This window comes from Balaenoptera acutorostrata, chromosome 1 (genome assembly GCF_949987535.1).
Source record: "Balaenoptera acutorostrata chromosome 1, mBalAcu1.1, whole genome shotgun sequence".
NCBI lineage: Eukaryota > Metazoa > Chordata > Mammalia > Artiodactyla > Balaenopteridae > Balaenoptera > Balaenoptera acutorostrata.
Genome location: NC_080064.1, coordinates 52,969,696 through 52,994,258, shown reverse-complemented (window position 1 = coordinate 52,994,258; position 24,563 = coordinate 52,969,696). Strand labels below are relative to the sequence as shown.

At 41.4% G+C, this 24,563-nt stretch overlaps 1 protein-coding gene across 4 annotated transcripts in view; it reads right to left on the bottom strand.

The window, feature by feature from the left end:
* Positions 1-16,604: 16,604 nt before the first annotated feature.
* The window catches only part of NFIA (nuclear factor I A), a 379,131-nt gene continuing 371,172 nt past the window's right edge, over positions 16,605-24,563 (bottom strand). For all 4 annotated transcript variants that reach the window (XM_057547737.1, XM_057547732.1, XM_057547739.1 and 1 more), the window contains one exon: positions 16,605-23,970. In XM_057547737.1, coding sequence (XP_057403720.1) covers positions 23,894-23,970 — 77 coding nt within the window. In that variant the 3' untranslated portion in view covers positions 16,605-23,893. The remainder of the gene's footprint in view (positions 23,971-24,563) is intronic.

The following is a 24,563-nucleotide window of genomic DNA, read 5'->3' as shown; positions in this document are numbered from 1 at the left end:
CAGAAGGAAGAGGCAGTCTGGACCCAGATGGTACCAACCTCCTCTTCTCTGAAGGCTCCTCTGTGCTCCCAGCATCACGCCTTCCTCTGAGCCTCCCCAGGTGGCTCCTTAGAGGCCCAGCTCTCCCTTTTCCAACACATCCTGCCCACTTGCCAGGCTCACCTGCTCTCCCACGGTGTCTGGAGCCTGACCAGATTCCTCCCTTGGCTTCCTGCCGTTTGACAGCCAATAGTTCAACAGCTTGTTTGTGCAGTATCTCTTCTGTATCCAGCACTGAGGACCCAGAAATGATTCCCACCCTGAGTCTAGAGGGAAAGACAGATACATAAAGTGGAAAAACGCCAATATTAATGGGGGGAGAAAAAAAACACAGAGTGCTGTGGGGTTCAAGGCCGCAAAGACAGTCTTTAAACCCAACGAATATGCCAGATTCTCAAATTTCAATCTCTAGCCTACTTTTTTTTAATCCTGTGCTTCAGACATTTAACAACCTACCTCCTTCTTGACATCAATGTCTCACATGCATATATAGCTTAAAATTGAGCTCTTAATCTTTCACACACCCTGAACTAGCACCTACACTGGTACTGGCATTGAGGCCCCCCACGCCCACCAGCAGGCTACCTGAGATTCATTAGGCGCTGCCACTTTGTTCTCAGTTTCTGCTGTCTTTCTAGAACCTGAGGATTTCTCTTTCTTCCTTGCAAGCTCAGCCATACAATGAACTTTTAAAAATTGCATACTGTCCAGTATCTTTAGCTGTAAGGTAATTTAATTGTAAAGTAAGTTGTAATTTCAAGGTAGCCTAGTCTGCCTGAAATGCCTTCATTATGTTAATTTTTTTTAATTGTGAAATATAACACAAATACAGTTAAGTGCACAAAATAAAAATCTATAGCTCAATGATTTATCATAAGCAAACCTTCTCCTTTATTCTGTTGATATGATGAATTACTTTTATTTTTGAATGCTAAGTTAACCTTGCATTACTGAAATAAAACTAAACCCATTGTGTTATAGGCCCTTTTACTATAAAGCTGGATTCAGTGTTAACATTTTGTTTAGGAATTTTGCATCTATGTTTGTGAATGAGATTGGCATGTAATTTTTCTTTCCCTTAATATCCTTGTCAAGTTTTGGTATCAAGGTAAAATAGAGGGGTCTCTCTTTTTCTCTTCTCTAAAAGAATTATGAACTATTAACATCGTTTCTTCCTTTTAAGTGTTTGGTAGAAGTCACTGTTGGGAGATTTAGGTCCTGGAGTTTTCTTCTTGGTGGGTAGGTTTTTAATTTCTTTCATCTTCATAGGACAGTTTAGATTTTCTATTTTGTCTAGTGTCAGGATTTTAAAGAAATTTGTCCAATTATCCATTTGGCCCATATTTTCTAGTTCGTTGGGATAAAACTATTTCACAAACTTCTCTTACTATATTATTTTTAATAATTACCTTATCTATAGTTATGTCCCCCTTTTCATTCCTGACATTGCTTATTTGGTGCATTTAAACTCCTCTTTTATGGGTCATTTTCCTCAGAATATTCACTCTTATTGTTTGTTTCAAAGTACCAATTTATGGCTTTGTTGACCTCTGTTGTATGTTTGCTTCGTCTTTCATTATTTTTTTCCTGTTTATCTTTCCCTTCTTTCTACTTTCTTTGGGCATAATTTAGTGATCTTTTAAAAAATTATTGGGACTTCCCTGGCAGTCCAGTGGTTAAAACACCATGCTTCCACTTAATGGGACACAGATTCCATCCCTGGTCAGGGAACAAAGATCCCGCATGCCGTGTGGTGAGGCCAAAAAATAAATACATAAGTAAATAAAATAAAGTTAAAAATTAAAAAATAAATAATTCTTGAGTTGGATCCTTAGTGCATTGATTTCATCCTTTTTTTTATTTGCTAAGGTATGCATCCAAAGGTATAAAATTTTATATAAGTATGATTTAGCTAAATCTCTTACATTTTAAGAAGTGTATTTTTATTTACATATAGTAAAATTTACTGTTCTTTGTTGATGAAGTGCCTGTTCAAATCTTTGGCCTATTTCTAGTTGGATTGTTTTGTTGGATTACTGTTTGAAAGTTCTTTATATATACTGGACACAAGTTCCTTGTTAGACCATATGCTTTGAAAATATTTCCCCCAGTCTGTGGCTTTTCTTTTCTTTCTCTTAACAGTATATTTTGACAAGCAAAAGATTTTAATTTTGAAGAAGACTAATATATTATTTTTTAATGGATTATGCTTTTGCTGTTGTATCTAAGAACTCTTGCAAAATTCAAGGTCACAAAGATTTTCTAGTCTATTTTGTTCTAGAGGTTTTATAAATTTACATTATACATTTAGTTTTATGCTTCATTCTCAGTTAAATTTTGTATAAAGTGTGAAGTATACATCGAGGTTCTCCCTCCTCCCCTTTTTTTCGCATGTGCAGGTCCAATTTTCTGGCACCATATGTTGAAAAAAACTATACTTTCTTCATTGGGTTGCCTTTGCCTTTGTCGAAAATCAGTTCACTACATTCGTGTGAATCTACTTCTGGCCTCTGTTCGGTTCCATTGATCTATGTATCTATTCTTTTGCCAATACTGTGCTGTCTTGATTACTGCAGCTTTATAGTAAGTTTTGAAATCAGTGTGAAAACTCCTATTTGGTCGTCCGTCTCTTTCAGAATTGTTTTGCCTATTCTAGTCACTTTGCCTTCCCATAAAACATTTGAAATGGACTGTCGATATCTACCAAAAAATTGTGCTGGGATTTTTATTGAGGTTGCATTGACTCTAGAGATCAATTTGGAGAGAATTGACATTTTAACACTATGAGTCTTCCAAGCCAAGAACGTGGTGAATTCATTTACTTACGTCTTATCTAATTTCTTTCATCAGTGTTTTATAGTTTTCAGCATACAGATCCTGAACATATTTTATTAGATTTATACCTAAGTACTTTGGAGGGACTGCTGTTGTAAATGATGCTTCAAAAACTGAATGCCAATTATTCATTACTATTATATAAAGATATAATTGATTTTTGCATATTGACTATATATCCTGTGACCCTGCTGTTATGGACTAAATGTTTGTGTCCCCCTAAAATTCATATGTTGAAACCCTAATACCCCTTTGGTGGTATTTGGGGGTTGTGCCCTCATGATGGGATTAGTGCCTTCTGAGAAGAGACACCAGAGAACTTGCTTTCTCTCTCTCTTTCTCCTAAACTCGCATAAAGAAGAGGTCACATGAGTACACAGAGGGAAGGTTGCCAAGAAAAGAGGACTCAGAACAAAATCTACCTTGCTGGCACCTTGAATTTTAACTTCCCAGCCCTCAGGACTGTGAAAAATAATGATATTTTGTTATAGCACCCTGAGCCGGCAAATACACTTGCTAATCTCATTTACGAGTTGTAGGAACTTTTTTTTTGTCAATTCTTTGGATTTTCCTCACAGACAATCATACAGCCTGTGAATAAATATAGTTTTCTTTCTTCTTTTTAGGGTCAGTAACAGTAACATGTTGAGCCGTCCTGGAGCCTGAAACAAAAAGAAAAATCAACAATATTGACCTTGTCTTTATTTGAAATTTTGATATTTTGTTTATTCTGAATATTTTTGCATTAATTTTTACTAAAAATATTTTCATTAGAATATTATCTTGATTACTGAGTTTTGGGGCACCTTTTTAAAATTTTCTTTTCTTTTTTAAAATTTATTTATTTATTTATTTTTGGCTTGTTGGGTCTTCCTTGCTGCGTGCAGGCTTTCTCTAGTTGGGGCGAACGGGGGTTACTCTTCCTTGCGGTGCGCGTGCTTCTTGTTGCAGTGGCTTCTCTTGTTGCACAGCACGGGCTCTAGGTGCGCAGGCATGTGGGCTCAGTAGTCCTGGCTAACAGGCTCTAGAGCGCAGGCTCAGTAGTTGTAGCTTGCGGACTCTAGAGCGCAGGCTCAGTAGTTGTGGCGCACAGGCTTAGTTGCTCCGCGGCATGTGGGATCTTCTGGGACCAGGGCTTGAACCCGTGTCCCCTGCACTGGCAGGCGGATTCTTAACCATTGTGCCACCAGGGAAGTCCTTAAATTTCTTAAAGTTTATTGACCTTATGTTCAAGGAAAAAGTGCATTCAATGTCACAAATCTAGTTTTAACTTTTTTTTAATTGAATGAAATATTCTTTAAATTCTATAGTGCTTTACAATTTTCAAAAGTTTCACACACATGATTTCATATAATCCTATAATAACCCTTTTTATTTTTTCCCCCCATCCCTACATTGTCCCTCCCCCCTTCCTTCTCCCCACTGGTAACTACTAGTTTGTTCTCTATATCAGTGAGTCTGCTTCTTTTTTGTTATATTAACTAGTTTGTTGTATTATTTAGATTCCACATATACGTGATATCATACAGTATTTGCCTTTCTCTGACTTATTTCACTTAGCATAATGCTCTCCAAGTCCATCTATGTTGCTGCAAATGGCAAAATTTCATTCTTTTTTATGGCGGAGTAGTATTCCATTGTATCCATTCCTCTGTTGATGGACACTTACGTTGCTTCTGTACCTCGGCAATTATAAGTAATGCTGCTATGTACATTGGGGTGCATGTATCTTTTCAAATTAGTGTTTTTATGGGGGTTTTTTTTGGAAATATACTAGGAGTGGAATTGTTGAGTCGTATGGTAGTTCTCTTTTTAGTTTTTTTGAGAAACCTCCATACTGTTTTCCACAGTGGCTGCTTCAATTTACGTTGCCACCAACGGTGCACGAGGGTTCCTTTTTCTCCACACCCTCACAAACACTTGTTATTTGTGTTCTTTTTGATGATAGCCATTCTGACAGGTGTGTGGTGATATCGCATTTTGGGTATGATTTGCTTTTCCCTGATGATTAGTGATGTTGAGCATCTTTTCTTTTTTTTGGACACCTTCTTAAATTTTGCACCCTAGCAAGTGCCTGACTTGTCATGTCCAAGCCTTGGCCCTTGGTTCACACTACCTCAATTGGGAGCCAGAGTTCTGGAGTCCTGTTTGTCAGAAGAGCAGAATAAGGAGATGAGGCAGTACCCATGTCAGGAATCTTATACCTCCACACACCTGGTCTCCAGTCATGACCTTTTCTCCTCGCCTTAGCTGATAGGGATTCTGAGCTACAGGGCTTACTAGGAAAGAACAGTTGGATGGCTGGTCCTTCCTGCCACCTAAATCATGTGGAAACACATCTCTATGGTAATGCTGGCAGTATTTTCATTGGTTTAAACAAAATAACATGGGTAAATGCCTGGCACACAGTTCTCAATTTTGGTAGCAGTTGTTATTATCTTTATTATTTTGGGGGACAATTTACCCAGATATTGTTTGTAGTTTGTCCTTGCTGCTACAGGAAAATCAAAACAATTAGATTTTTTTTCTTCTCCGATCCCAAGAAGGGAGTCAGCCTCCATGTTCCAGGCCAAGGCTCCCTTGATTCATGGTGACTAACAGCTGTGGAGGGTCTGCCGTTTCCCAGTCATCATTTGGGTGTGTAAAAAAGAAATGTAACTCTGTTTCATTTGTGATTCTTGGCTTCTAAGCTGTTTTTTGGTCAGCAACTCAATCTAGACACTTTGGGGTAAATTCAGGCCAACCAGTGATTTCCGTCAAGTTTAGAATGATTAGGTCCACTTCCAGTTCAAAACCATTTCCAGTTTCTCCCCTCTCCCTCTCTGGAGTTGGCTCCAATGTCAGGGGCACTGAGGCGACCACAGCTGGGCAGCAGTGGGTAAAAGGAGGCATAACGCTCCAGTCTCTCCTGCATCTTGTTCTCATGTTGCCAGAGATGCTACTGTGCCCATGGTCTCCTCTCTTGTCACAGACAATGCCTGGGGGTTGCTCTGTCTAGGGGCACCTTTGGCTGTTGGGAAGTCCCCGGTATGAGTGATTCACATGGAGGACACCTCGCCTCTTCCTCTCTCACTCCCGCGGGCCTGTTCGCAGGCATTTCTGTTGTGCATCCCTTGGCCTCATCAGGTGGCTTCTTGTGGATGGCACACAGGCCCACACTCCCAATGTCCATGTCTTCGTCAGGGCAACATAGGGCTGCCACTCTCAAATTGTGCCCCCCGCCCTTCCCTCAGGACTTTCTTATATTTATTTCCCGGCCTCCCCTCCCAACCTTTCAAAACAAAGGGGGACACCAAATGGGCAAACTCTCAATGCTACTTCTCTTTCTTCTAAAACTTTTTCTACCTTTCCCTTTCTAGAGCTTATATATCATTTTCTCCCTGGACAAGGGAAGAGAATGGTTGATCTCTTCAGAAAATTCATGAATTTGGACAAGGGCAGCTGTACTCCTTGAGTTTTATGTGTAAGAGACCAGGTCTTGGCTTCAGTCATGGGCTCTGTTCATAGCAATCAATTCACTTCCAGCTTAATTTACAGCTGTCTCTTTTTGAGGGGGAGGGGTGACAAACAACGGGTGGCCCCAGGGAGCAGAACGGAGCATGTGTCATTAATATTTCTGTGGCATCTCTGTTCAGATGCAGAGATTTTATTTTATTACCTTTCATCCAAATGAGATGATACTTTCAAAAGAACCCCTTAGCACAGTTATTGGCACTTGGTTGTCATGAACACAGGCCAATTTATAGAGATACCCGTTTGAGGTTTGCTCTCATTATTATAGTAGATCCAGAAATAAGGATGGTATTTTTGCTTCTTCCATCCCAAGAGGCTAGCAGAGACTCCATGTTCTGAGTTCCCTTGCCTCAGAGAGACATTACCATTTTTTATGTTTCAAGGTCAAGGAACAGGCACCCAGGAAAAAACCCTCCACCGAACTAATTTATTGGGAATACAGCCTCAGTAACATGGGTTAAGGCAGGAAGTTGAGGAGGTGGAAGAGGCCAAAGTGACCTTTTTATAGAACCTGAGAAAGCAGGAGTAGAGAATGTTCTGTGACACTTGGGTCATGTGGGCAGAACCATTCAGAGGGAGGAATGTTGCCTGCGGTGCAGAGGGGGCTGGAATCTGGGCATCACAGCCTGAAGCCTCAGCCCAAGAGTCCCAGGCCCAGTGTGGCCTGGAAGCACCACTTTCTGAAGGGAAAACCGGGGCTTGGCCAGTTAATCTCGGTAGAAGCGAGCCAGATACATCTCGGGGCAGGAGGCCCTTTCTTGTATTTTCTGGGTCGTTAGATGGTAGGGGGTGGGAGTGAGGATTCTGATGACTTCTTTCCCCTGGGCAGAGGCAAATTCAGGCACACCATCTCTGCTCCATTTCTCTCAGCGCTTAAAATCCAACTGTCAACCTTTAATATGATCTTCCTTTGTTTAACAAGGACGTTTATCACCCTGTGAGAACCCACCCCCCCTTTTACAAATAAGGAGTACTGAGATTCAGAGATGCGATGGTTAAGATGAATCAGGGTGTCAAAGTGCCAGAGGAGAAACTCAAACCCAGGCCTCTCAGCTCCAGACTCGACCCTGAGTCCAGAACCTGTGTATTTTCCATCCCTGGAGACCATGAGGCTCAGGTCCCCTGCGGGGGCAGTGAGCCACAGAGTGTGACTCTCTGACTTTCTCTTGCTGTGCCTTTGGCAGATACCTGGGTTTCTGTGCCATGCTTGAGGATTCACCTGGACCTAACTTCACGGGAGCTTTTGAAGGATTGATCCATTGAGAGGACAAGACTCCTCTCACCTTGTGTAATGGATGTGGTTGTGTGTCCTCACGAGTGACACCTGAGTGGGTCATGCTCCCCACTCAGCCCACTGTAAATGGTGCTCGGGGTAACCAATCGTTCCCTTGACAAGGTTTGTACTGACCACCCGCTCTCAAAGGACAAGAATTGTTTAAAAAACTTAGCACACTCAAGTGGTGCTAAAATTATTCAGATCTCTGGGGGCTTCCCTGGTGGCACAGTGGTTGAGAATCTGCCTGCTAATGCAGGGGGCACGGGTTCGAGCCCTGGTTTGGGAAGATCCCACATGCCGCGGAGCAACTAGGCCCGTGAGCCACAACTACTGAGCCTGCGCGTCTGGAGCCTGTGCCCCGCAACGAGAGAGGCCGTGATAGTGAGAGGCCCGCACACCGCGATGAAGAGTGGCCCCCGCTCGCCACAACTAGAGAAAGCCCTCGCACAGAAACGAAGACCCAACACAGCCAAAAATAAAAATATAAAAATAAATAAATAAATAAAAGATTACTTTAAAAAATAAATAAATAAATAAAAATACTTTTAAAAAAATTATTCAGATCTCTCTTTGATTATTTTGAAAGAGCTTAAGGGTTGTAAGGCACCTACAAGTCCTAATTATGAGCACCTTTCAGGTATAAATATTCCACAGTATTAGTTGCTGGCACTTCTCTTCGTCTAAATAGACTTCACACCCCTTTTAGGGTTCAGAGGTGAGCCTTGTGGTTCACGATTGCTAGCTGGGTGACTTTCCTCTTTCTGTGATTTATAATTTCTTCACTTTTTAAGTAGACTAATAGCATCTACTTTGCTGGGTTACTGGGAGGATTAGTGATTAAGTGGGATGACCCCGTGACACAAGCCAAGCACCTACTCTCCTGCTGACTCAGGTTTCAGGCTGGGCATCTAATTGACATAGGAATAAGTAGGGGGCCATATAGCCATCATTTATACTTTTGTGGGAATGAGACAAAGGCCCTGTGTACGTATGTTTACCAATCTAGGAATGAGAGTAAACACAAAGTGCTGAACCGGAGAACACTTTAAAGATCTAGGCAAATGGTTTAAAATATGTATTTGGGATTTTAAAAAATCAGGTTTTGGGGAAGAACATTTTGAAAACTTGTGAAATAAATTTTGAAAAAAAATTCATTTGCCCTCAGTGGTTTGTGGGCATTGAGGTTTATCAGATCCTGGCTGTATTGCTCTTCCTGGTTCCTGCCTGGCTCAGTTCAAGACCAGTGAAAGCCCAGCTGGGTGGAGATTGGAGGGAAGAAGCAGAGGCCTGGAGAGCTGTCTATACAGCAGCGGCTGTTGTCAGGGATTGTAACTACCTGCAAACAAGCGCCCTCCAGAATTCAGGGTGAGGAAAACATGTAGAGGATGAACGGCCAAGGAGACAAGTAAATCAAAGGAGAAGCATTCCCCATCTCCTGTCAGGAACCCAGTCAGCCATCTTCAGTGGAGGTTTGGACTCCATCTTTCCCGCTGTCCCCTGACAAACCTTTTAGAACTCATTATTCTAAGTGTTCGTTACAGCGTAGTGTTCTCTTAGAACGACTTGAGACCAGCATGGGCAGAATATCTGCTTTCATTGATCTGCACTTCAGAGCTACAGGAAGGGAAAGATGATTTAGTGCCTATTTTCAAAGAATGAAGGATCTTTTGTTCAGCTCTTGCCAAGGAGCAGACAAAGGAAGCGGGCTTCACCTGTAACAGGAGGGGGTTCGTGTTAGACAGAAGGGAGATTTATCAGGCAGGGAGGATGGAGACACTCGAGTGAGTTATGGTATCTCCTTACCTGGAGATCTTCAAAGTAAGATATACTTCTCTCTGACAGGAGCAGTCGGGGTTGATGGTGGGGGGCAGGATTCCTTGCTGGAGGCAGGGAAATGGACTTTAGTGACCTTTGAAGGTTGAGTCCAGCCTTCTGAGTCTAGGATAAACTAAGATGGGAAAATTTATGGTTTTGACATCCATCCTGTGAATAAATCTGAGCCTCTGCTGGAGTTTAGGAGAAAGAAGACTCCGGAAGCCTGCTCTGGCTTGACCACTCTATCAGTCCGCATTCCAGCAAGAAGCAGACGGCACATTCAACACAAGGTCATTTGAGAGAGGTTAATAAAGAGGCTATTGACAAAGGTTTGGGCAATAACTAGAGAAATTACAAAGGACACAGCAGTACCCTCTTACCACCTCCTGCCGAAAGGGATGAGGAGAGGGAGCCGTTATCAGAACCCAAAAGGAGAAATGAGGGCCACTGTGAGAAGGGCTGTGACCTTCTGTTAAGGAATGCCACTGGCCAGCGGGGACCTGGGGAGAGAGCCAGGGAAATAAATGCCCTGACATCACTGCCCACCCCCCGCAATCTGCTCCCTGGGCTTCCAATTGGCTGATTCCTGAAAACCTGAGGTGAAGGAGGCCCATTGATGAGGTCACACAGTCTGCCTCCTGAGCAGACAGTACTTGGAGAGGGGTGAAGGGTAGACCAGGAGGGGCAAGGACAGCTGACTGACACATCCATTGCTGGTCCTGTCACACAACAAAGTGCCTTTTACGTGCCAAGCAGTGTTTTAGGCACTAGGAAGAGGGCAGTGAACCAGACATATCTGGAACTAACTGCGATTTAGAAGTGTACCCCACCCCTAAGCCCCTGTACGCACTTTAAGGTCACATGCAGGCAGCTGTTAATATAAGGAAAGTTACTGAAACTCTGTGCCTCAATATCCTCATCTGTAAAATGGGAATAACAGTTGCGTCCCCTTCATGGGGTTGGGTTATATGTGCAAGCGCATGTAAAGCCCTCGGAAAGATGTATGGTATGAAGTAAGGGCTCACCCGGTACGTGTTGCTGTTCTTACTATTGTTATGCTATTGCTGTTTATACCTTTTAGCCAGTGTCTTGAACTCTTTCTCATCCTTGAATTCCTTCATTGTGCATCTCCTCCTTGGGCTCCCTCTCTGTTCTCCCCCTCCCTTGGGCATACCTGACCCCAGATTACCTGGCACAAGATGCCTCCCTGGTTCTTACAAGGCCAAGGCGCAATTATTTGGTTTGCATGTCTATTTCCTCTGCTAGACTCTGTGCTCCTCTGGGATGATCTCAGATACATGTCCTTCTCCAGCCCCAATTTCTGGCACAGGAGAGGAACTCAATAATGGTGGTCGGGGCTTCCCTGGTGGCGCAGTGATTGAGAATCTGCCTGCTAATGCAGGGGACACGGGTTCGAGCCCTGGTCTGGGAAGATCCCACATGCCGCGGAGCAACTAGGCCCGTGAGCCACAATTACTGAGCCTGCGCGTCTGGAGCCTGTGCTCCGCAACAAGAGAGGCCGCGATAGTGAGAGGCCCGCGCACCGCGATGAAGAGTGGCCCCCGCTTGCCGCAACTAGAGAAAGCCCTCGCACAGAAACGAAGACCCAACACAGCCATTAAATAAATAAATAAATAAATAAATAAAGTAAACAATGCGTTTAAAAAAAAAAAAGATTTCTAAAAAAAAAATAATAATGGTGGTCGAGTTTGTTTTGAATGACTTTGCACAACGAGATTTTTGTAGTTTTAGGAACCAGAGTGTGGCCCAGGCCAGTGTTCAGAATCCAGGATGGTAGAAGTGAAGGTAGCAGATGAACGAGATGAAGCGATCTCAGGGCTCTAAGAACCCAGTTCCACTGCTCCATAGAGCCTGATTGGAAGCCCCTCCTCCCTGCCCTGGGACTGACTTCTATCCCAGGGGCATACATTCACAAGGGAAGAGGATGCTCACAGAACAGGGCGGTAAGAACAGAAAGAGTTTTATCTGAGTTTTCAACCAGAATTATTCATTTTGTTCTTAAGGTGGCAAGCTGGCATTTTTTTTTCTTTCTTTCTTTTTTTGTCAGCAATGGGTGGCAAAGGAGACAGAGCTCTTTGCCATTAAGGTGGACTCTCCTTTGCCTTCACTGTCCCTGTCAGAGAAAAAAAACAGTTAGGGATGCAGTTGGTGGAGAACAGTTCCTGGGGCACCTTTCACTTTGCCCCAGTTATTTTGGCCACAGCTTCCAGAGTCAAGGCACAAACACAAGGTGAGTTCCTTGATCCATCCCATAACAGTGTATGAGGCAGCCTTGGGATTGAATCCCATTGGATCAACTTCCAAGGTCAAGAATATGCTTCCAATTTAGTGGTGGAACATGTTTATGCCACAGGGATGCAATCCACAAAATGGAGACTGTGAAAAACTCTTCAGGACAAATGGCCCAGTTTCTTCAGCGAATAAAGCAAGGAAAATAAAGGAGAAGAAGGGGATCCTTCTCTTTAAATATTTAAGATACATACAACCACTTAGTGTAGGGACTTTATTTGGATCTTTATTTGGACAAATTATTTAAAAAATCATAAGACACTTGGGAGTATTTGAACACTGATTGGTTATTTGATATTAAGGAATTATTGTTAATATTTTGAGGTGTGAAAATGGTATTGTGAATACATTTTATAGAAGTCTGTTTTTTTAGAGGTGTATTCTGAAATATTTATGGATGAAATATATGATACATGAGATTTGCTTCAAAATAATCTGGGGGTGGTCAAGAAGTGGATGGAGTATAGAGGGCGTAGGAGTTAATTGTAAGAGATGAATAGCAGGTACATGGGAGTTCATTAATCAATTCTGTCTATGTTGTACATAATGGTATTCTTCCATAATAGAAAAAATTTTAAATGTGATAGAAATAAATGTACTGTTTGCTTGTTTTACCAGGCTCCCTGAAATGAACTTGAAATTCAAACTGAATGTGCCAGATTGCAGCACTATTTAAAATAGCCAGGACATGGTAACAACCTAAATGTCCAACAGCAAATGAATGGATAAAGAAGATGTGGTACATATATACAATGGAATATTACTCAGCCATAAAAAGGAATGAAATTGGGTCATTTGTAGAGATGTGGATGGACCTAGAGTCTGTCATACAGAGTGAAGTAAGCCAGAAAGAGAAAAACAAATATCATATATTAATGCATATGTGTGGACTCTAGAAAAATAGTACAGATGACCTATTAGCAGGGCAGGAATAGAGACATAGACGTAGAGAACGGACATGTGGACATAGGGTTGGGGGGAAGAAGAGGGTGGGATGAACTGAGAGATTAGGATGGACATATATACACTACCATGTGTAAAATAGATAGCTAGTGGGAATATGCTATAAAGCATAGGAAGCTCAGCTCGGTGCTCTGTGACGACCTAGATGGGTGGGATGGCTAGGGGCGTGGTGGTGGGAGGGAGGTCCAAGAGGGAGGGGATACAGGTATACACATAGCTGATTCACTTCACTGTACAGCAGAAACTAACACAACATTGTAAAGCAATGTTACCCCAATTAAAAACAAAAAGTGAATATAGAATGGCCTTATATGTTTCAGAGATAAATGGAAGCTTGTTCATTCCTCATAGGTCAAGGGAAGCACTATTTCTCCCCAGAAGCCAGTAAGACTGCTACACGTTAGCCATTTTTTAAAAACAAAGAACCAGAACTTGAAGGGTTAAAAAGATGCCTAGCACCACTTTTCTTGACCAACTCCCCTGCCTGATGAGAATGGATTTCCCTGGCCATTCACACTGTTGAGGGAAATAGAAACCAGAGCCAGGTGGGCCTAGACTCTAGCTGGGTTCTATTCAATGTAGCCTAGTGCCTGATACTTGGAACTGTGCTTCCCCACACCTTCTCATCCATAGTCATTGACCCATTTGGGCCTTTCTCTCAACTGAGACTCAGGGAGAGGTGTAGTCACTTGTTTAATATCTATGGCCCATAAATGGTGAAAGTGGGACTCACATCAAAGTCCTCTAGTTTCAAGCCCAGGCTTCTAGACACTACACAATATTGCCCTCCCAGTGTCAGGGTTCCTCTCCTTAGGATGCACCAACCCCAGGCTGCAAATAATAATAGTTGTTATATGGTTGGTACTGTACTGGGTGCTCTCATGCATTAATTCATTTAAGTCTCTTAAATGATCTCATAAGGTAGATACTATCCTTATGCCCATTTTACAGGCAGGAAAACGGAGGCCCCTAGTTTTGCAGAACTAATACAATGAGAAACCGAGACTTAAACCCAAGTGTGTCTGTCCTCAAACCTTCGACGGTACTTTCTATGCTACTTCTTCCTACTTAGTGGAGGCAGTTGTTAGATGAAAGTTTTTTCAGAATTTTCACCCAAATAGAGGCCTGGAAATGACAAGGAAGAAGACTTATGCCATCAGTGTGCTGAAAGAATGCCTTAGCTCTACATTTTGCAATCACTTATTTTTTTAGTTACAGCATTCACATAGCATTTACAATGGGCCAGGGCACTGCTGGCCATTTTACAAATGTTAACTCATCAAATATTAACTCATCAAATACAGCAGCCTTGTGAGGTGGTCAGGTATTATTATTATTCTTCCCATCTTACCAATGGGGAAACTGAGGCACTCGCCAACACCACAGAGTTAACAAAATACAGAGCCAAGATTCAACCCAGGCAGTCTTGTGCCTGACCCTGTATTTAATCTCTACATTGCCTTCACCCCAAACCCGGTACCTACAAACAATCTGTCCTAGAGTATGTCAGTGAGGGAGCAGTGTTAATGACTTTAACTCCAAGTCTTAACTCCAGATAATAGAGACCAAAGTTCCGCTACTGGCCAGGGTAATAACCGAAAGGTAGTAACTGATTCTAACTTGGACTCTAAGGCATGTATGGGAGAAATTGATCTATTCACCTGGGTCAGAAATATGTTTTGAGGACAGACTATACCTTTTTGAAAGCTGCAATAATAAGAGAGAAAATATTAAATTTAATGGGATAAATCACGTACAGCACTTAGCACATAAAAGAGGTCAATACACAGTAGCTATTAACACCCTTATTAACCTCTCTGATCTGTTCACTTGTCTTCCACTCCATCACAGGAGCCACAGACAGCCCAGGCGTCCTTTCTCTGGTTGCTGCAGCATGTTCTCACTGGCCTTCTCCACTCAGCCCACTCCCCACACTGCACCCCACCCCCACCCCAACTAATCGGCAGTGGTGTTCTCCAGCCTTCCCTGAGAATGCATTATCCTTCCTGGTCCTGTTGAACCACGTGACGTGCTCTGGCTGATGAAATGTGAGCGCAAGTGGTGTGTGTCAGTTCCAGACGGAATTGTTAAAAGCCAGTGTGTGTCCTGCCATGCTCCTTCTCCCCCCCTGCTGACATCCAGCAACGGTCCAGATGGTAGCCGCTTTTCACCTTGGGTCCTGGAATGAGGAGATTCTATACAGAAGTCTCAGCAACCCTTGACAGACAAACAAAATAAGATGTAAACTTTTATTGTTTGTTGTAAGCTGCTGCACTTTTGGACCTGTTTGTGTCACAGCATAGATCTAGCCTAATCTGACTGATACATGTTTTATGATGCTCTTAGAGTGTAGGACAGAGATCTCTAATATGCTGGCAAGGCCCTGCAATATTGTGACCTAAACATGAAGCTTCATCTTGTACCACACTTCTCTTTTTCTCCTCTTCATCCAAACAGGCCTTCTTTCAATCCCCTCCTAGGGCTACTACGGGCTCTTTGTACATGCTGTTGCCTCTGCCCATAACATTCTCCCTGCTGCCCACCCCCTTTGCTTGGTTAATTTCTGTCTTACCAGTCTCAATTGGCTTTCACAGCAATGTGTACATATCCTTTATAGCACTTAACACAACTACATGCTTACCTTTGCTGCTGTTTGTTTGAATAGTGCTTATTTTGCCTCCTAGGCTGTACACCTCCTAAGAATAGTTGCCCAGTCTTTACTTACTTACTATCCCTAGCCCTTTGCATAGTCTCTGGTACATAATAGGTACTCAAAAAATATTTGTTGAATAAACAATTGAGTCAATATATTGTAGTGATTACAGGATGGACGTTGGAGCCAGACTTCTTGGATTCAGATCCTACCCTGCCACGTATTTGTTGAATGACTTTGGGTAAATTATCGAATCTCTCTCTGCCTCAATTTCTTCATCTGTAAAAGGGAGATTAGAAATAGTAGCGATCCCATAGCGTGCTTGTGAGGATTAAACGGATTAAGATATGTATTTATTTACTTATTGTCTTTGGTCTCCAAGCCCACCCTTCCGTATGCTGTTCTGTGGGGCTGGTAGTTTTCTCACGACATTTTCCAGACTCCTTTGCCAGATGGCTCCGGTTAGATCTAGCCAGTGAGAGACCCTGGCAGGAGCCTAGGAGTAGGAAGGAAAGCAAGAAGGGACTTCCTTGTGGGTTCAGTTCCTTCCCACAATGTGACGGCTGCCAAGGGTGGAGGCACCATCAGCCCCAGCTCCTTTCAACTCTCCCAGCACCAGTCAGGCTTTACTGCCTCAGAAGTGCTGATACCCTTGGCTGTGAACCCCTCGGCGGTCCCAGCACCGGCTGCCCACGTCCTCTGAGAGGTCTGAGTACGAGCCATGGGGTGCCCCCCACCTTCATGGTGACTGCTCTCAGTAAAGATCCAAACATCGTCTGTGGGAGGTCCCTCCTTGGAGCTCCTAGGTTCTGGTAACCCGACCTTTCACTTTTGTTTCCCTGACTTCAGGGGTGGCGGCTGTACGTGTGGTGGAAAACCTATTAGACCCTTTTCCTAGTTCCTGCCTGGGCCCTAACTGATGCAATATCTAAGGCACTTAGAACTGATGCAATATCAGGCACATGGTAAGCACTATGTGAGTGTGAAGTTTTGCATTTGCCTAAGTAGGTAAAAAAGCCAATATGGCCCACGAGAACCCTGTGAAGGGCACAAGGTGCCTGACATCCATCAAGGATAATGCAAACGCCATGGTGCAGAGAGACCGTCTGTCTTCCGGGGAAACTCCAATCCACACCCGTAACTGTCACTCAAACACTACCACCCAGGTATGATTTAAAGCAAATGATGACACAGCTTCCATAGCATTAGCAATTTTTTATTTTCCTTTTTTGTTGCATAGGAAATGCAGTACTTGCTTCCAGTAATTGTATTGTAATGTGAGAAGGTGGTAGCACTAATGGTTGAATACAAGAGTTAAACTAATCCACACCAGCTCAAAAAACCTGTGGAGATTTAGTTGAATAAGAATGGACGCCCACAGTGATTCTCAACCAATTACAAATTTTCACAGAACACAGTCAAACTAAAAGGGTAACTATGAGAGTCAATACAAGTATACTAGAGGCACAGGGGGCCCGGCTCATAAAAAACAAATGTCAAGCCAACTTATTAACACGGGGGTGTTTAGTGTCACAACAGCTCTCTCATCACTGGAAGTGTTTAATCCCCTCCCCGCACAATTTGAAATGAAAAAAAAACCGAGGTATCTTGAGCAGACAGATTTCCAAGGGTGGTGGGAAAAGCCCCCGGTGAACTTTGTTCTGGTAAAAGGTCAGGGCAGTAGGGGTGGGGGTCGTGTATTTGCCTTTGAAAGTCTTCCTTAAGGACCTCCTAGAATCTGATAAAGCTCCAGCTCTGGGTCTAGCTAGTACCTCAGTGGTGATGCTACGAAATGCCTTTGCAGTGCAGAAAGGCAGTCGGAGACCAGGGAGAAAGGGCAGCTCTCTCAAGCCTCCATCCCAACGTAGCTAGTGGCCTTGTGGCCTTCGGTTGAGATGTTTGAAAAAAAAAAAGTGCTAAATTATAGACTATTACTAAAAAAAATTAAAAATTAACAAAATAAGTGTAACACAAATAGAATCAAAAAGGGAAGAAAGCTTGTGTTATTTTAAGAAGCTGAGCATAAAAACAGCAGGAAAAATAGCCCCATTCTTTGGACACCATTTGTCCTTGAAACCACCGTGGAGAGACACAAGTTCACATCGCACACCCTGGGGAGTATTTTTCACCCTGAAGGTGCTCTGGTTGGATTAGAGGTGGCACTTCCACCATATATGCTTGTGGTCCAGACGTACTTCGGAAATTGTGTTTTTTTAAGTAAATAGCATCAGGAGTCCACAAGTGGAAATTCATGATGCCTGGCACACAGGCAAGGTCCTGACCCCCACATGCTGCTGCCTCCCCAGTTACCGTGCTCAAGGGCAGGTGGTCCTCCTCATCTTTCTGAGCATTTCTGGTATCTGCTCCCCATTTCCCCGGCCGCCTAATTTGATTATGTAACCCTTTGGGGCATAAAAGGCAGATCAGTGCTGGCTTAGGAAAAAAAAAAAATGAGATGAAACATTTCATTTGGGAAGCAAGTCATTTCAAATTTAGACCAAAAAAAAAAAAATAGTTATATTTTTAAAATCCCGTGTTAATAGCCAATTTCTTTTTCTTATGAATCGGGCCCAAAGTTTGTACAGAGTTTTATTTTTGAAGAAAATATTGCAACTGTGCATGAAACTAAATAGCCACGTGATCTCATAAAGATTTTTTTTTCTTTTTTTTTTTTTTTTTTGTTTTAATATGAGGAAGTCTGGTGTGAAGACGGATCAAGCATGGGTACCTGGCTGAACATTGTCCGTTAAGAAAACGCTTCAGGATCAGCAAAGCTTCAGTCGAGGGTGAAGGAAAATGTCCCTCATTTGGAAATGTCCTCAGTGTCTTCAGAGCAGAGTTCTTGAAATTCAAATGGTCGTTTTGAGACAAAAGTCTTGCCAGGGACTGATTTCTGAAATCAAACACCCATGCTTGTCCCCTAGGAAAAAGAAAACAAAAAACAAAAACGAAAACAAAAACACAAGTAATACTGAATTAAGTAAATGTATACCTCCAAAATACTGAAAACAGCCGAAATCAAGAAAAGACAGAATTTGCATTCTCAGTGAAATACCTTTAAACCTAGCTGACAAGAACCAAGTCAGAAAAAAAGACTAACATAATTTTGAGTAATATTCATACAGTTCACTAAGCATTATGGAATAGCATGCATTAATATTGTACGGTTATTTTACATCACCTATACCAGAAGGTCCTGACTGACAGACAGCGAAGGCTACCGGTGTAGAAAAATCTTACTTCAGAAGAGCAATATAATACAGATTTCACAGGCACTACATTTTAATATATCAGGTATTATGCTGGTTTTCTTATAATTCTTTCTGTCCTAAAGCTGGCATTATAACAATGACCAAAAAGGCAAGGATTGAAGTAAACGGAAAGTAGATACCAAAGTTGATATAGTTTTTCTTCAGATAGATTAGTGCATAGTTCTCATGCAGATAAACACTGCTATGCATTTACACTGTTGGAAAGCAGAGTGAATTGAGCCCAAGTTGTCACATTTGTGTAAATCATTTTGTCAGCCTGTAATAGCACCATGTAATGGATTTGCATTAAACATTAAATTGATTTCAGAATTGGTGACACAGTATTCACTACAGTTAAGTGCTATGGAATAGCTTCAATGTTACCTGCTATATATCAAAGCAATTTTCATCCCACTGCTTTTTTTATTGGAAAAAATAAGAGGAAAACATACACGACACTAATTAGACGAATGCACAGCCTTGGACGTGGAGAAGGCAGAGCGGGTTTACTGTCAAACAGTAAATACATGCATTGACTTCAGGACGAAAATTGGCCTTGGAAGCTGATTTGAATGAAAGCTGTGCTGGGGGGCAGTGCAGCTTTCTGAGACTGTCTCATGTCTTAGGACAGATCTCGGAGGGTGGGTGGCGAGGTGACACTGAAGCTCTCCGTACATTACCATGCCAGTTGTGTTTTAAATTGGTTCTATGGAGGCCTGCTACCAGGAAAGAAAGAAAAAAAGAAAGAAAGAAAGAGAGAGAGAGAATGAGAGAGAGAGAGAGAGACCACCACCACTATGGACAAACAGATATGATGCCAAGTACATTAAATGACATTCTTAGAAACTCCCTCCCCCCAGAAAAAACAATCACAAGGAAAAAAAATTTTTTCTTAATCCAGATTTCATAAATACTTTATGACACTGTAACTACAGAGTTCAAAGCCTATGAGGATAAGGGTTCGAAAAGTGAAAGACAAACTTTTTGAGATGGGTTTTGCATCTTCTGATGGGCTGCCTGAATACTGTGACTCTGGGAAGTCTGGGTTCCTTTACACTTCACCGGTCAGAGTATGAAGAATATAAGCTTTGGGAAGTGTGCCTTGGCTTGCCCGTAGCCCACGCCTGACTGTGGGGTAGGGAGGGGCTGACACAATAACTGTCATGCCAGGGTGTGAAGAAACAGAAAAGTTAGTTCAAACCTCAAAGGAAAGAAAAAGACTGTGGGATGGATAGAGCGGCATTGGAAAGAGGTCCTCTGCCCATGAATAATCAGACAAGGAGCGTTTTAGTGGCAAGGGGACGGGCCAGAAAAAAAAAAGCATACAGAAAAATGATATGATTTAGTGTTTGTGCCTCTGACTTCAGTTCCCAAAGAAGAAAATGGAGAGTTATCTGAGGGACTTATCTTTGCCAATATTGTTAATGCCATTTGACGGGAGAGAAAAAGTTCAAATGGGTCTCAGAATCAAGGGCTGGGCCTTCAAACACGGATGGCCCTCAGTCTGTCAGTCTACACACCCCAGGTAGCAAAGTCTTCCTCAAAAATCTTCGCTTGACTTTGAGTCTAAAAAGGTTAAACACTCATATTGTTGGTGTTTCTTTTTTCCTGCTTGATCACAACTGAACTACAGTTTCCTGCTGCTTTCTGGACAATGAAACATGAACAAAAATATAACTTAGTGTGTTTAATACTTAACCCCGTTCGTTATCACCCTAGACTGCCTCCCTAATGTTTTAAAGCCTTTAAAACATTTTTTTCCTGCAAATCTGTTCAGAGTTCCCTAATTTTAGCTTCATCAAACTTAATACAACAAAATACCTTCAAAAATACAGCATACCTGTAACGTCCATTTACAATGGTTTTTCAGTAGACCTATACTTCTCAAGCATAGGAATATGCTATACCATTGAGAGAGAAAAAAAAATAACTGTATTTAAATACTTACAAAAAAAAAAAAAAGGAAACAGGAAAGTTTTAAACTTAAATCCAGTTCCCAAAGGGAGGGGGGGCAGGAAAGAAAGAAAAGCCATTCTATGAACGCTGCCTTTATAATGAACAATCAGAAATTTCACTAGGCTAATTTGACAGAAATTTTTCCTCATTTAAACAACATTACAAAAGTCCTGCATTATAAAATAGGGTAGAATAAATCAGTGTAATCAATAAAACTATACAACAATACAAATTACATATCTTCTGAGTGGGCAGTTAATCTCTCTCTTTGCAGTCATGACTACAACATGCTCACTAAAAACAACTAAAACTGCCCAAACTATTGCTTAGTTTGTTTTGTTTTAAAAAAAGGGTGCAATTTTATTGTATATACAACCAATTTACTGGTAATACCTTGGCTTATCGCAAGGTTCTGACAAAATGTTTGTCTAGGCTTTTTTCCCTTCACTGTGAAGCACTGAAAGCTGCTATTTTTTTTTCTTTTTTTTTTTTTCTTTTTTCTTTTTTTAGTGCACATATGTCATAATAAAGTAATGCCCAGCTAAGTGCTATAGGGGAAGGCAAAGTATGCTGGCTGGCTAGAGGAAGTGACACCATATACTGACAATCACACCATACAACAGCGCCAAACGACTATTCAACCACTTATCAGACACATATGAAAATCCAAAATGTTTTATTTTATTTTTTTTTTCCTTAAATAGAGATAACCAGTAAACAATTTTCAGAACTTGGAAGTTTAAAAACGTGCATATAAAAATGGGCATTATATACTTTGTATTGAATGTGGATTGACTGCAGTCTGCTAAGAAAAATGGGGTGTGGGAGCTGAAGAAAAGGGAAGTTGTCTTTTTTTTTTTTTAAGGCTTGCTTGTGAAAGGAACAGTTGTAAAAACAAAATTGCTTGAAGCAGGGTCAGCTTAGTGCTTCACAGTTTGACTGCTTCTCTAAGAGGAGCCCTTCCTGCGCACGTGCATTCAAAAATCACAAATAAAGTACAAAGACAGACACCTAAAACACACTGCGTCAAGTGCAGCACCGACTTTGGTCAAATAAAAAAAAAAGAAAAGAAAAATTAATCATAGCTAAGCTTTTCTACACGATATAAGCAGGTATTGCATATTTTCATAGATCTGGGGGCGGGGAGGGGAATAAAGGAAGACTCCAAATAAATTGTAAAATGCAGCAACATCCAAAATACTGATATTCTAAGCATCTACAGATCTCAGAATAGCACTGCCACTGACCACAGAGGACAAAAAAGACTACTCCTATCTGCGGAACAACTAACTCTCTATTTAGTTCTAGATGTTGAAACTGACAATGGCTGACGTAAAAGTCACATTTACAAAAAGTGTCTCCAAACGCTTGACTAGGGAAAAACCCCTTTCAATAGAGGAGCATGTGCAACAATTCCACAAATAATCGCTATCCAGGGCAAGGCACATTGATATGGAATTTTTGTTTTCGTGCAAATTAAGGAAAAAAACCAAAACAAAACAACATTGTTTCGGGGGGGAAAGATGAGGAGCAAAGTGTCTTCCCAAGAATTTCAGTTACTTGATTGTATAGGACAGTAGTAGAACCCTTCTGAAGGGCTGAAAAACATAGTTTAAAGGCAAGTGCCTAGAGTAGGGATTACAATATTGTGTCTTAATGCACTCTACTTTATCCTACATTAGCTATATAAAAATTAGTTACTAACACTAGAACATGCAGAGACTTTCTCTGATCAGCAGGGCTTGCCAACCAGAACGTATATATATGTATAGTATAGGAAACCTTCTTGAAGTTGCATGGGAAGCAAAGGGGTGCTTCGCTGTCTGGTAGAAAAATCACTTGCACTTTTTTTTGTTTGTTTTTTGTGGTTTTTTTCTTTTTACATAAGATACAGGACATTTGGGGGTGCAAACTTTTTTTTTTTTCCCTAACAAGTACCCTTGATCTGAATGGGCACCAGCATTTGTGTCAGTATTGGTTTCATTATTATTATTAATATTATTTTCCCATAGCCCAGTTCAGGGGCGCAAAGGTCTTTAAAATTTCTGGACAATCTCTGGAACAATGAAGTGTCTGATAACTGATAAATCCTATGTTGCCTGATACATGTAAAAATTTTCAGAATTGGCATAATCCATTATAGTGACTTCTAGCTTATAAAATTAACAGATACCATGATTTCATTTTAGTTATGTGCTTTGATAACAGAAAATAATTAATTAGCATTTAATGTAGTTAACATATTGTGGTAAAAGCACCATTAGATTTGTTTTTTTGTTTTTTTTTTTAATTTTCCTTCAGTTTTTAAAGGGATACAAGTTTAACAATAAAAAACATAAAAAGCAAAAATAGCTCCCCTTTTTCTTGCAAGGCTGTTTTTTACCCCAATAATTTAGAGTCCTGGGGTGGAAGGACTTGAAAAACAAAAATAGAATTTTCAACAATCTCTATCTTACAAAGATATTTAGCTATCCAATGAAATTGCACTTTACTCAATTCAAAATTCGATTGTTTTGATTGATTCCTGTCAGTTTCTGTCAAAACAGACCATCTTCCCCATTTCCATGTGAATTTGTGTGTCATTGTTGAAATTGTTGAAAAAATGTTTTTTTTTTTTTTTTTTTAAATGTAAGTGCAGCATTTCAAAACTTTTAAAAAACTGAATAGTAGTAGTAGTAGTTTGCCATTTTCGGAATTATTCTGCAACGTGAGTGGATTCACTGTCCTTCCGGGCCATGTTATCTAGTTAACTGCTGACTGCTGAACCAAACCGAACTAAAAGAAAAAATAAAAAAGGAACATAACTGCGTTTTCTTTTTCCAATATGTTACAGAAAAACATTGCCCTTTGACTGTCCCGTAAGTTATATATTGCAGATCTCAGCTACTACAAAAGACTTAGTTCTCCATGTGTCTCCTGACTGCTCAAGGAGGCTCACACCTGTGTGGGTAAATTCATGAAATACTGTGAAACAGCTGGGCTCCGTAAAGCAAGTGTGTCACAATGGAAAGTCAGTGAGCAAGGGTAGACCTTCTCCAGCCGCATCGCCTAATGCTCACGCTACCACGGAAAACACTTCAAATGTTACAAAGCCCAACCATTTCCAGCACCATATGAGAAAATTACAACAGTCCCTAAAGTATTAAAAAAAAAAAATCCCAAAAGGTTATGGCCTTTGCTGTTGGACCATAATGCTCGCTGTTTCCATGTACAAGTTGATTTGATTCTCCCCTTCCAGTGACAGTGAAGTTGTAACTGCGCTGGGTTGAGGATGCGTCCATGTTACAGAGTTGAGAAGGGGTCAGGTGGTCTGTCTGGTGGATGGTGGGACGCTGCGACTTTTATCCCAGGTACCAGGACTGGAAGACAAAAGGAAAAGTGCAATTAGAGGCACAATTTGGAAAATAACACATTTTAAAAGTTGTCCTTCCAACGGTGAAATCAAGATCTACGTTAGGGACGAAGAGGGGATTCACTGGGAAAAGTAAAGGAATGACAAACAGTAGTAAATCTTGAGACACTGAAACTGATCTCACTCTTCTGAAATTGAAATTCAATGCCTTTGTTGGGATTTGCCAATGTTTTGAGTGTATCTTACAAAATAAAGTATTTATGTCCACTTGAAATACATATATGGGTTTTGCAGTCTGGAGAGGGCAGCTATAGGATGGCAGGAAGCTTCATCGTCTGGTTTTTGATTGAACCCTCAGCACCTAGCACAGTGCCTGGAATAGAAGCTTCTCAACAAAGAAATGTTGAATGAGTGGAGAATGGGCGAGGGGAGAGGTTTTGCGTCATGATGAGTGTCTTCTCTGATGAATTTCACAACGTCTCCTTTTCAATGAGATGTTATTGCCACATTCTTGTAACAGGCACAGATGATCAGCAGTGAAATAAGAGTAAATGGAGCTATAGTAGACAAAGGGCTGTACCAAGAATCCTGGGTGATTTT